The 12,632-nt window shown below is 41.3% G+C and overlaps 1 protein-coding gene across 1 annotated transcript in view; it reads right to left on the reverse strand.

Annotated features, from left to right (window-relative positions):
• Heatr5b (HEAT repeat containing 5B) overlaps positions 1 to 12,574 on the reverse strand; it is an 82,476-nt gene extending 69,902 nt beyond the window's left edge. The window contains exons 1-8 of the mRNA NM_001081179.1: positions 12,499 to 12,574; positions 11,289 to 11,436; positions 8,567 to 8,778; positions 7,752 to 7,860; positions 6,686 to 6,835; positions 5,125 to 5,296; positions 3,425 to 3,582; positions 1,689 to 1,938 (exon numbers count right to left, since the gene is read on the reverse strand). Of these exons, the coding sequence (NP_001074648.1) occupies positions 1,689 to 1,938; positions 3,425 to 3,582; positions 5,125 to 5,296; positions 6,686 to 6,835; positions 7,752 to 7,860; positions 8,567 to 8,778; positions 11,289 to 11,414 (1,177 nt within the window). The 5' untranslated portion in view covers positions 11,415 to 11,436; positions 12,499 to 12,574. The remainder of the gene's footprint in view (positions 1 to 1,688; positions 1,939 to 3,424; positions 3,583 to 5,124; positions 5,297 to 6,685; positions 6,836 to 7,751; positions 7,861 to 8,566; positions 8,779 to 11,288; positions 11,437 to 12,498) is intronic.
• Positions 12,575 to 12,632: the final 58 nt, after the last annotated feature.

Below are 12,632 nucleotides of genomic sequence, written 5' to 3' on the forward strand. Positions count from 1 at the left end.
ACTCAGAGATCTGCCTGCCTCTGCCTCCCAAGTGCTGGGATTAAAGGCGTGCGCCACCACTGCCGACAAAACTAATTATCACCATGAACTGATAATAAAGATATACAGTACAAAATGATAGTCATAACTAATCCCTCTTTCTTTGTGGGAATTTCTGGACTGGCAAGCCATGAACTCCACTTTGAGCTACTGCAGCCAGCGTGCTAGTTTATGCCTGCCACTTAACACAATGCTGCTGACACTGAGATACTTGAAGCAGCATGCGAGTCTTCCTCCAGTTGTGAATATAGGATAGATTACTCCTTAGCTATATCTAAGAAAGACCTCATTAATCCAAACACCCTTTCATTGATAGCTTTCATCTACCCTATGCACTGAAAAACTTTAAGTAAGCTATTAATTAAAATGCAAAAAAAGCCAAACTGAAAATTTATTTTGTTCATGCTATAAGACAATTAAGTGATTATTTCTATATATGGTATATCCTTATTTTTAAAGACCTCTTTTGGGCAATATAATTTGCCTCATTAGAAATTAGTGCCTACTTCTAATGGTGCTAAACCTAAACTGTCACACAGCTTGTACCTTGCCTGACTCTGGTCCTGAGTGCAGTATAATCTGCAAAGGCAGGAGCTTCGTGGGGTTCATTTAGAGCTTGCTGCTGCTCTCATGGCTCAGATACTTAGTGATACACAGAGATGGGGAAGAGCTCCTTTCTGACCAGGGTTTCTTTCCTGGGCTTCAGGTGAGGATAAAGTTCCAGTCTGAATGTCCTATAGCCCAGGAACATAACTACGTAGATGCAGTCACGTCTCCACAGGGAAACAGCTAAGAGAGGGGATATTGAGTGTTTCCAGCAGAGGTGGTTCGCTTTTGATGTGGTGAACAAACCAAATACCCTGATCTGAACATGACATGTTGTAATAAGCACTAAAATGTCACATTAGATCTCCAAATAAAAACAAGTTTATGGGTCAAATACAATTTTATCTAAAATATTATTTCTTTAAATTATGAATTATTGACTTTTCGCAATGTGTCCTATAAGCGGTTATAGTTATCTGTAACTATTACTTTCTACGTCTTCATATTAGGCCTATTAGAAAAGAGAAAGAAAAACAGGAAAAAATATATATTTACATAATAAGAGGCTTCAAGCAGGAAAATTTCATCAGATTATCCCACAAAAATAAAAATACACCAGTGCATTCTGGGAGACTTAAAAGCAGCACAGGCACTAGAAAAAACCCAAACCCAAACCTTACCCACGTGCCGCTCAGTTTTAAAGCTTTGTTTCAATGCAATTATATGCTGCTTTAATATTTTTTAAAAATCACTCAGTAAAACTGACATAAGGAGTTGGAACAATGGCTCAGAGGCCAAGAGCACTGGCTGCCCTCTGGGTCTGTGCCAGCACACACATGATGGTTCACAGGCATCTGTGACTCAGAAGTAGAGGTTTCTGAAGCCCCTCTCCTGACCACCACAGGCACCAGGCATGCACATGATACACATGAGAGGAAAATTACAAGTTTGAAGCTAGCCTGGGACACAGTGAGACCCCCCTCCCCCAACCCGAAACAGAAAGGAAGGGAGGAAGAGAGGCGGGAGGGAAAGAAGATAGGGAGAACTAAATTAAATGTCTAGGGTCAGCAGCAGCGCGTGTTACGACACCAGGTCTCACTTACCCACAGCTTTCATCTGCTTTCCGATTGCCTGGCAGATCTCCTTGGCAGCTGCTATCTGGGCTTTCTCACCTAACAGACTGCCCACGGTAGCTCTCAGCATGAAGGACACACATCGCCTGGAGTACACAGCGTCCACGTGTGTTTGTGTTGCTCGAGGATGGGAAACCAGATCAAGTACGTGGGACAAGAATGTGGCAAAGCTACGCTCCAGCCACTGGCCACCCAGAGTTGTCACAAAGACAACATAGGCCTAGGAAACACATTAAGACACAGCTTTAGGTACCTCTGGGTGGACGGAAAGCAGCACAGAAAACGACAGCCAAACAGCGATGGAAGCAAACACAACAAGTTAGACCTGAGATTAAACAGCAGAGATGAACTTCACATCTTTTTACGACTTCTACCAAAGGAATTACTGGTAGAATGTTTGAATGAGACAATTCTTTTCGTTTGTTTTTGTTCATTTGCAATCAGAGTCTCATGGAACCTTTGCTGGCCTGGAACTCACTATGTAGGCCAGGCTTGAACTCACAAAGAACTGCCTGCCTCTACTAGGATTAAAGGCACGTGCTATTATGCCTGGCTTGAATACAAAATTATTGAAAAGAGCCAGGCATTGTATTGCGTGCCTGCGATCTCAGCCTTCAGGGCAATCACCTCAAGTCCAAGGGCAGCCTGGGCAACAGAGTGAAAGACTCTATCTAAAAATCAAAGTCAAAACACCGTAAGAGTCTCGAGGACAAGCCACTCATGAAGAAGTAAAGAGACCGGGCTAAGGTGGACAGCAGAGCTAAACTCAGTCAGGATCAGCAAAGTAACAACTTATGGAATGGAAGTTACCATTGCAAATAGATACTAAGAGCTGCAGCATTCTTGCCAGAGTTCCTGAGATAAGCAGATGGCTTCCACTGTACATTTTGTGTCAGGGACAAGATACCTTCATGGTGACACTGACTAAGACCATGAGCCATGCAAACTTACTAGATGGTATCAGATCTGTAAATATTAGTTATTATTTTGAAATTATAAATCCAAGTCATATTTGATTTTATAATTCATTACAGATTAGTCACTGACAAATCCAATAAGAGGCATAAATCAATCAAATCACAAGGTCTATGGAATCTAAGTTAGTCTAAATGTCTAAACTAGTAATGTCTAAATTTAGTTCTAAACAAAACTGTCTTACTTTATTATTTTTTAAAGGATTATATTGTATCTAGTTTCACTTTTATTATTTCATGTTTATGTTTTTTTGAGTAAAGTCTCCATGATGGGACTTAGGCTGGCTTTGAACTAAAGATCCCCCTGTCTCAGCCTGTGGCCTACACTACCATGCTAGGCAAAGCCTACTTTATAACTTATTTGTTGTGAAATAAAATTTGAGAATATTTTTTAGATATTTATGTACATATAGTAAAAATAGACATTTATACATCAAGAATTTAACTCTCAGACCAGGATATAGCTCAGTGGTAGGGTATTTGCTTGCCTAGTATGTATAAGGCCCTAATATCAGTTCACAGTATTCCCCCCCCCCAAAAGAGACATAAGAAAAAAGGAGAATCTACCATTACTTATAAGTATGCGATGAGATTTGCAATCTGGATTTAATCCATTCATTGGTTAAAAATGTTTCAAAGAAAGCAGGCTGTTAAAATGTTCCGATTTGCTCTTACGACAGTCTCTCATGCAATGATCCAGACAGAGCCCACTCACGCATGTGCATTACAAACCTGTGTCACACCAACTCTCACTTCCCGATTAACAGACCCTCCAACTTTCAACATTTCTCCGCCACTCTTTAGGAAACCCGACCCTCCGCGCAGAAATCCCGTGGCCATGAGTTCTAAGACTTCATCGAAGGTTGCTCGCTTCACATTTTGCCGCATGACTTTAAGGAAGGAAAGTAAGGTTAAGAGCAAATGAATTTACGCAGCACGGAAGACTAATCTTTCCAATATTCTAGCTTAAATGTCCTAGGAATGATTTTAAGAGTACTATTATAAGGAAAAGGTCAGTGTCTTATCAGCAAAAGCTTGATTAATTTTTGAAGCAAAAAAAGCTACCTGAAAGGAGCTAGGATGTAACCACTCGATGCAAACAGTGGCATGATGGGGGTTATGCCTGCGCAGCACAGAAGAACACCAGACACCACTGCAGACATGCTGACAGCTCTTACCCCAACTGACGACACAAAGAACCTTTTCTTTTCTTTTTTTCTAAAGATTTCATTTAAAGTTTTACTTATGTCTAAGTGCATGTTTCTTCCTGTCTATAGGCCCTATGTGCAGAGGACAAAGGAAGGCATCGACTCCCTGGCACTAGAGTTAGATGGTTGGTTGTGAGCTGCCCAGTATCTGTGCTGGGGTAAGAAATCAGGTCCTTGGGAAGAGTAGCAAGTACTCTTAACTACTGAGCTATCTCTTCAGCCCCCACAAAAACCTGCAGTTACCAGTGTGTTAAACTCCAAGTATGGAGTTGCAGGTGACAGAATCTTTCACATACAGAAGTAAAGATGATCCCTAAAAGCTCTGTGGCGAGGCAGAGCCTGTGTTTACGTATACAGGATGTGGAACTGATGTGTCGGCTTTAGTTTCATACCTACACAACAGAACACTTTTTTAGAACACACATTACATAATCTCTATAAGCCTCGTTATAAATTAAAAAATATAAATTTATGAGTGAGAAAATTCCTCATTTCTAAATGATAATAACAATGATACTTACAGTTCATGGGGCTTTTTTGAGAGTTAAATAAATTATACAGTAGAGTTTTTACATGGCACATAAAAACATTACCTCACCAGCATCATACAATGAAAAGCATATCACTAAACTGAATCTCAAACAGCTAATAACGGTGAGGGCTGGGACATAAACCTATAACCCTCTCACATCTAATTATTTTCTACCCTGTAGAGTTCGGGTAAGGTGAGAGCAGCAGAGCTCAAGATAGTCAGCGCCTGCTACATTATTTCTTCCCACTGTTATGTGGCCTGGTCACAATCATCCCTGAAATGTCTGTGGAACAGGGAATCAAAAACAAAGGCACTATACAATTAGTGCTGCCCCCGATACTGACTAGTAATGTTCAAATGAGACTGAAGGTTAGCACTGTGGCATAAATGGAGGTCTACATACCAGAAACTGAAGGAAAGCAGCACATAAGATGCCAGACTCCTATAAGCATTACACAAACCATTTCATAAGTATGCCAATAATATGATCAGTGTTAACGTGTATACCATTATCACAAAAAAGAAAAGTATCAGGAGTGTCATTTAGGTTCTTTTGTTTGATGAAAAGGGAAGCTAACAATTTAAGTGCCTTTAAAGTGGCCTCCATGCGTAATAACTAATTTAGGAGAAAGCATTTTCTAAACCCTCGCATACCTACAATAGTTTAATGCAGGGTTAGCCAACGACAATACCTGTTGCCTGTTTCGGCATCAATGCTGTAGCCATGACTGTTCCTAGTAGCTTAGATACTGCGACTCGTACCCCATAATTTGAGTTTTCCAGAGCCTTAAAGCAGAGGGTAGCTACATTTTCTAGTTCGGCAGTCCACATGAACACAGCTTCATTCTGTAGTTCCAGAAGGCACTAGGATTAAATACAAGGCAAAAAGTAAATTACATTCTAGGACTTCTATTCCACACATGGAGTAACACAACCACACTGATACTCTCCTGAAATACCCAAAGAACTGGGCAAAACACGTGAACAGTTTTCAAAACTGCGTACCAGGCAATGGAAGGACATTGTTCTTTAATGAGAAAACATAATATAAATAGTTAAAATTCTAGAACTAATTAATGTAATCCACATTAGAAAACTAAAAAAGAAAAATTTTATGATTATTTCCATAGATGTTAAGAGAGTAAATACAACTAAAACTGGGGAAATTGGATTACATCAATATCAATGTCCACCTTGCCACTGTCCTACACTGTGCAAGGTACTGCCACTACCAAAGGACTCTTTCTAGCAAAAGACATAAGGCTCTCTCTATATTTTCTTATAGTTGAATATGAGACTATCTTGCAATTACCTCAAAGTAATGCATTTAATAACTAGCAACAACAGAAATAACACAAGAAACAGGGTCAGCAACACACACCTGTTGTCACAGCTCTTGGGAGGCTAAGGCAGAAAGATTGTCCGTTTGGGGACGATCTGAGCTACAACACAGTAAAACCTGTCTTGGACAAAAAAGTCTTGACAAAAATCCAGTATATATTCTCAATAAAAACATCTTGGCAAACAAGATACAAAGGCGCATTGTCGGGCTGAGAATGTCCTGCATGGGCTCAGGCACCTGTATAACTTGGTCTCTAATTGGTAGCTGTTTGGGGAGGCTTAGGAGGTGTGGCCTTGTCTAAGGAAGCATGTTGTTAGAGAAATGAAGGTTAAATCATGAGAAAATCCCATTTGTTAGTCAAGACAAAAACTGTAATTAGCAAATAATGGTGAAGATATGAAGCAATAGAAATCTCTTACATTAACAAAAGCAAAAAGGCAGAAAACTAAAACATAGAAGTACTTAGAAAACAGGTAGTTTCTTTAAAAGGTAACCATAAATCTTAGCCATTCCAAATAAAACGCACTGACCGCAATAAAAACAGGCCCACAAGACCCCTGCACACCGGTATTCACAGGAGCTTTTTTGGTAACGGCCAAAGCTACGTGAAGGAAGAAAGGTGGAACTGGACACACATCCACACTTCCACACATCCACACAACCACGCGGGACTACACAACAGGAAGGTGTGAGCTTCTGACACATGAACATAAATCTCAAAACAGCTGTACTTCAAGAAAGAAGCCACACATCCACTCAGAAGTCCGTGCCACACGCTGCCATCTGTATAATTCTAGAAAATGCAACTAACGTGCGCAAACAAACCAAAAAAGCTCGTAATTTAAGAGAAAATTAGCTATTTCAGAGCAAATGCCATAAGGGACAATGTTACACACTGGCTGGGTACTAACCTTGGCCACTGCACATCGGACAGCCATCGACCTGTCGGTCAGGAGGGATCGAGCATTCTTGTAAATGTCGCGGTGAGAGGAAGCTGCTGCGCCGCCCAGTCCAGTCAGCACTTTCTGCAGACTCATTAAGATCTCACTTCGCCCTTGAGACTGCACGTGACCACAAAGCAAAGCTTTAGGACCATGTTGTCAAACCAATGTCACAATTAATAAGAACATACAGAGGTACAATTCTCCAACCTAACTAGCTTATCTCCAAACAGAGAGACTACGGAGAAGCCCTGAATCAAGAATTCTACGAAGGCTCTGAAATGTAAGGATAAATATTAATATCATCTGAGAAGTCAGTTCTTCTGAACAGAAAACTGAGGTTGCACGCTGGGGGCATGGCTCAGTGAATGAATGTGTGCTACACCCTAAATTTAGTTCCAAGTGCCCCCCAAGAATTATATCTGAGTCTTGAGCTTACTCTACATACCATTCATCTGAAGTTGACATAGAAACTATAGTGAAACTGACAGGACAAAAGAATTCACTTGATACCATTGTGAGTTTTGAATTCTGTCGTCTTCAGAAATAAATGTTGAGTCTTAAAACCTGTTACTTGTGAATCTGACTATAAACAAGGTAGTTACAGATGAAAACAAATAAAGATGATGCCACACTGGAGTGGCTAGTCCACCCCGGGGAAAAGCCAGCATTGTGACAATCACCAAATGCAGGAAAGAAGAGCCTGTGAGAGAAGCATGGCCCTGTGACACTTAACCTGTAGGTGTGCCAGCTATGAGCTAGCAACATCTGCACAGTGTACAGCAATGGATTGAGGCAAACATGTGAAAGTGATATATTAGCTACGACACAAGCAGTGTCGACAGAAAAACAGAATTCTGCAAAAACTAACAAGTAAACCTACTTGTTTAAAAAACAATGGTACCCCCTCCCAAAATTAAGGAGATGTGATCATCTGAAATTACTTTCATAGCAACAGAGCAAGGATCATAGCAACAGGACAAAACACCTTCAACGTGCAATGGGCAAGGCACTAAACTCTTGCTGTAAAACTCACCTCTGCACTTTTCAGAGATTTCAACAGATTGTTCACTGTTTCTGGAAATGCACTGCCCAACATCCTTCCCATCTTCTCATAGAAGGCTCCAACACAAGCCACTGCTGCCCTGGAAAAACAGTCTTGCTGCTCACTTACACAAATGGCTCAGTGGGTAGAGCTCTATTTCCAGGACCCACACGGTAGAGAGAACCACCTCCCACCAAGTGTCCTCTGACCTCCATATGCACAACATAGAACACACGCACACATAAAGGTACAACCATTTTAAATACAATTCATTATACCTTTCTGATTTTAAAAAAATAATTTGTATTTCTCTTTAGCATTTTAGGATCAACGTAACCTAGCTGCTAGTAAACTTGTAAGCAAAGCGGTCTCTGCCTCAGCTACTTAAGTTTGTCCATCTAGTGTGAAAGCAGCTCAACGCGCAGGCAGGTCTGGACTCCGCAATCACCTCACCTCTTTAGCTGGCTGAATAGTTAAAGTGGACTGGACTTTGCGCATTCCTGCCCCCTTCCCTCAATAACTCTTCTCTTTCCCTCTGAGGCAAGGACAAGATTTCCATCCGAATTGATTGAAATGCTCCTTACACCACAGCTCACACCATACCAGTCTCCCAGCTGTGTCCTTAGACTAGTGGTGAAAGGCATGAGGAAGTTCAACCCCCTCCTGAGACTGAGTTAGAACTTCCTGTCAGTACTATAGTTCAGGTTCCACCACATGGGTGGGGTCTTTATGATATGGAGTCCCTAAACTACTGGAAAAAAAAAAAACTAAAGAGAATGCCAGGGTTCCTGTAAAAGTGTACTTACAATTTTGTTGGTAAGTAGGCTGCAGTGTCGTCCTTACTTCTGATAATGTCATTACATTTATCTAGTGTTTGAAAAACTGTGTAAGTATCCCCAATGCTATAAAGGGCTGCAAGGTTTTTAGCTAACAATTTTCGAGTAGGTGGTCCAGGTGAGCTGCTTATTAATCCAGTTAATTGTTCAACAAGTTTTTTCTGTTTTTCTTTTACATCTGTCTGTTATTAGAAAAGAAAAAGACCATAATTTTTCCTTTGTTACCCTTATTGTTTTCTAGTAAAATAATAAATAATACATATAGTGCTCTAACAATTAAAATCTGTATTCATTAAGCGTAACTCACAAAAGAAAACTTTTACAAAAATGAAAACCTCAGTAAGAAATGATCCAGTCTTTCCTATATTCAATCCTCATTCCCTTCCATGTCTAAGTTAGATTATAACTAAAGTGATAAGTGTATGAGCCTAAAGTTTCCAGACCACCCTAGTAAGTTAAATCACATAGTAGACATATAGATGACTGATTTCTAAGATTTCCCCTATCAAAGCAGATGCACTTGTCCATAGAGTTATGGGTTAGCAAAAGAAACCAGAGAAAATTTGAAGAGATATAAGCAACAGAACATAATTCCAAGATTTATGCATAGTCAATATCTAGTCAATATCACCCATTTACTTAAGAAATACCATGCAGTTCCTACATGCCATGTACCTAAGGCTTTGGGATCAACAGTGCACAAAACAGACAAAGTCCTTATCCTCATGACATTTACATTCTGGGTGGGGGGCAGAATATAAGTACGTGAGCGGTATGAGAAAACATCTCTCTCTAAGGTGAAATGGTAGCTAAAAGAACATCCCAGGAGCCGGAACAAGATGTGCAAAGGCTTTGCAGATGAAGTAAGAGTCACACATCTGAGGACAGCGAGGTTAGGTGAGCTGGATGGAGTAAGAGAGAAATAGTCAAAGATGAAGTCATAAGAAAACAGACGATGGTACAGATACACTGAAGAACATGAAATGTATGCCGAGTGACAAGCAGAGAAGGGTTGTATTCTAAATATTCTGCCCAATTCATTTTGACCATTCAAACTATGGATGCTATATATGTACATATATACATACACATACATATATATATATATGTATATATATATATATGCTATGGTGAGCAATTAGAAAACTATTACAATAACCCAGATGAGAGACACTGAAGAGGCAGATGATGGGAAGTAAATGAATTCTAGATATGCTTGTGGGTAACTCTCTTGACAGTTGCTAATCAACATGATATAAGGGAAGGGAATGACTTTAGGGGGTTGGCAAAGGATAGATTTGAAATCAATAAATTGGTTTAAATGCATTAACTCAGAGATGTTTGCATATGTGTGGAAAGGAAAGGAGGGTGGAGGGAGAAAGAGGGAGAAGAGGAAAGGGGGAGAGAGAGAGAGAGAGGGAGAGAGGATATGAATGGATCTCACACTAGCCTTGAATTCATCACATAGCTGGGAATGACTGTGAACTTTCCTTTGGAAGGGAAATAACAAATGCCTAATTACAGAAGATTTAAGAGACAAAAAAAAATCTAGTTAAAGGTTACCAGGGTATCCGTGTCTTTCTATTACTGTCTTTCTAGCAATTAACATGATTTTAACAGGCAGCAGCAACAACAGCACATAGCACGAGTGTACAACGGCCACAACAACAGGAAAAGAACCTGGACGAAACCTGAAAGCCAAGGGGGAAACCTAAAATGGATTCCCAGTCTTTCAGTCAAGAATCAATCTGCACCTAGAAACAGAAGGACTTCCTAGTTGACTGCCCGAGGCTAGACTGGAGTACACCTGTCATGCCCAGCATTTCGGCACTCAGGCAGCTAATGCAGGACGGCTGGATGTTTGAAGCCAGTCTGGGATACACAGTGAGCGGCAGGCCAGCCAGGAATAACTAATAAAACGATCAAAGTAAAATCAAAGCCAAGAAACGAACAAAATCTTCTACCCTCCTTTCCTTCATTCTAGAAGAAAGCTAAAGGCTTGCTTTCTGGGGGGGGGGGGGAGAGACAGGACATCTTTGAACAAGAAGGATCAGGCACAACTGTGGGCTGAGGTCACTGTACTGAAATAGGAATTAAGTGAATGTTTACATAATGAATGTAAAAGTCTTGAGGCTCCCTATCCTGATTCCCACACAATTCCCCACATTCACCTCAGACAACAGAGTAAGAAGACATCTTCTAGGGAACAATTGGCCTAGAGAAGCATACTAGGATGAAGGTCAGGACTAGCTCATTGTGACATTCAGTTTGTAAAATTCACCGTTTCCAGAAAACCTTTTAGGATTCACTCTTACATCTTCTCACTTGAGGAAAGCATCTACTACTAACAAAATAAAGAAAACATGTACAAAACAAGCTTGGATTAAAGAGGCTGTGTAGGAAGTAAAAGGCAAAGAAAAAAAATCTCTTATCACAGAGACCTTTCAGGCACTGATGATTATAAGTGATGTTTTAATCCAGTCACACTGCGCTGCCTAGACAGATATGAAGCATGCAACAAGCAGGACGTAGACAAGGTTTGGGTTTTATTGCTGACTAAGAGAAGGATAAGGTAGAAATTCCCATAGTATAACATCCTCCAATTCCTTAGATGAAAGACTCATAACATTTTCAAAACACAATGCCTTCAATTTTCTTTATATCAACCTATGGTGAGGTGGGCAATGCTTACCTTGTTGGCAGCAACTAGGACTTTATCAAGAAATCTCAACCATTCAAAGATGAACACGGGTCTCTTTGCCTCCGTGATCTGAGCCAAAGCTTCCTCATTTAGCAATAAACTGTGAGCTAGCTCCATTATTGATGTTCTTAATTCACACCTTAAATGAACAGATTCGTTTTTTAAAAAAAGAGTAAAATATATTCTAAGGAATTTTTAATTTATGTGTAGGAGTGTTTTGCCCAAATGTATGTATACACATACATACATACATACATACACACACACACACACACACACACACACACACACACACACACATATATATATATACAGGGTGTTGGCTCCCCCTAGAACTGGAGTTACAGATGGTTGTGAGTCATCTTGTGGGCGCTGGAAATCAAACCCAGGTCCTTGTCAAAAGCAACAAGTATTCTTAATCACGGATTCCTTTCTCCAGCCCTTACATGTAAGGATTTCTTAAATATTAAATGTCAAGTTTCATAAATGCAACCACTAAGCTAGGGAAAGAAAGCGTGGTTTCATTTCTCATTAGAGAACTAACTTTGAAAGGACAATGATTTAAAAGAAAGAAAGAAAGAAAGAAAGAAAGAAAGAAAGAAAGAAAGAAAGAAAGAAAGAAAGAAAGAAAGAAAGAAAGAAAGAAAGAAAGAAAGAAAGAAAGAAAGAAAAAACTGGCGATAAGAATGGAATGAAAGGAAAATGTAAATACTGCAAAAAAGGCACTATTCCGGGGCGGTTGTTTCCCTGTTAGAACACAGGCTATTAACTCATTCTACCCTGAGAACCCCGAAGCACCGAGCTCAGGCGTCTGGGGAGCTTTCTCCGCCACCCGTCCCTCGCCACCGGGACCCAGAAGAGTGACCGTAGGGTTCTGATCGGCGGAGGCGGGCCCCACGGGGACACTGCGGCAGGGGCGCCCGGGACAACCCCTCGCCCCGGGAATGCAGTGCTCCGGGTCTGGATGCACCGGGCCGCTCCGAAGACCCCGACAACTGAGAGTCTGCTGGAAACGCAAACCGGGGTCCCCGGGCCGCCCTGGGATGTCAGCCTCCCGTCGTAGGAGTCCTCGAGCTGTCAACCCCGAGGCTGAGGATCCCCGGCCTCAAAACTCGAATTCCCTCCTCAGCCCTCGGAAAATGTCCTGGGACCCAGGGATGTCACAGCCTGCAGGCTCTGACAGCGCGCGAGACCGCCTCACCTCCTGGTCTAGTCCGAGCCGAGCAGCCAAGCTCCGCTCTGCCGAGGGACCCGGATGCCCCGCCTCCCAAACTCCGGCCCTCAGGAAGCCGGGAGACGACGCATGCGCGAGACACAGGTCCTGCGGACCGGCCC

Source organism: Mus musculus, chromosome 17 (genome assembly GCF_000001635.26).
Source record: "Mus musculus strain C57BL/6J chromosome 17, GRCm38.p6 C57BL/6J".
NCBI classification, from domain to species: Eukaryota; Metazoa; Chordata; class Mammalia; order Rodentia; family Muridae; genus Mus; species Mus musculus.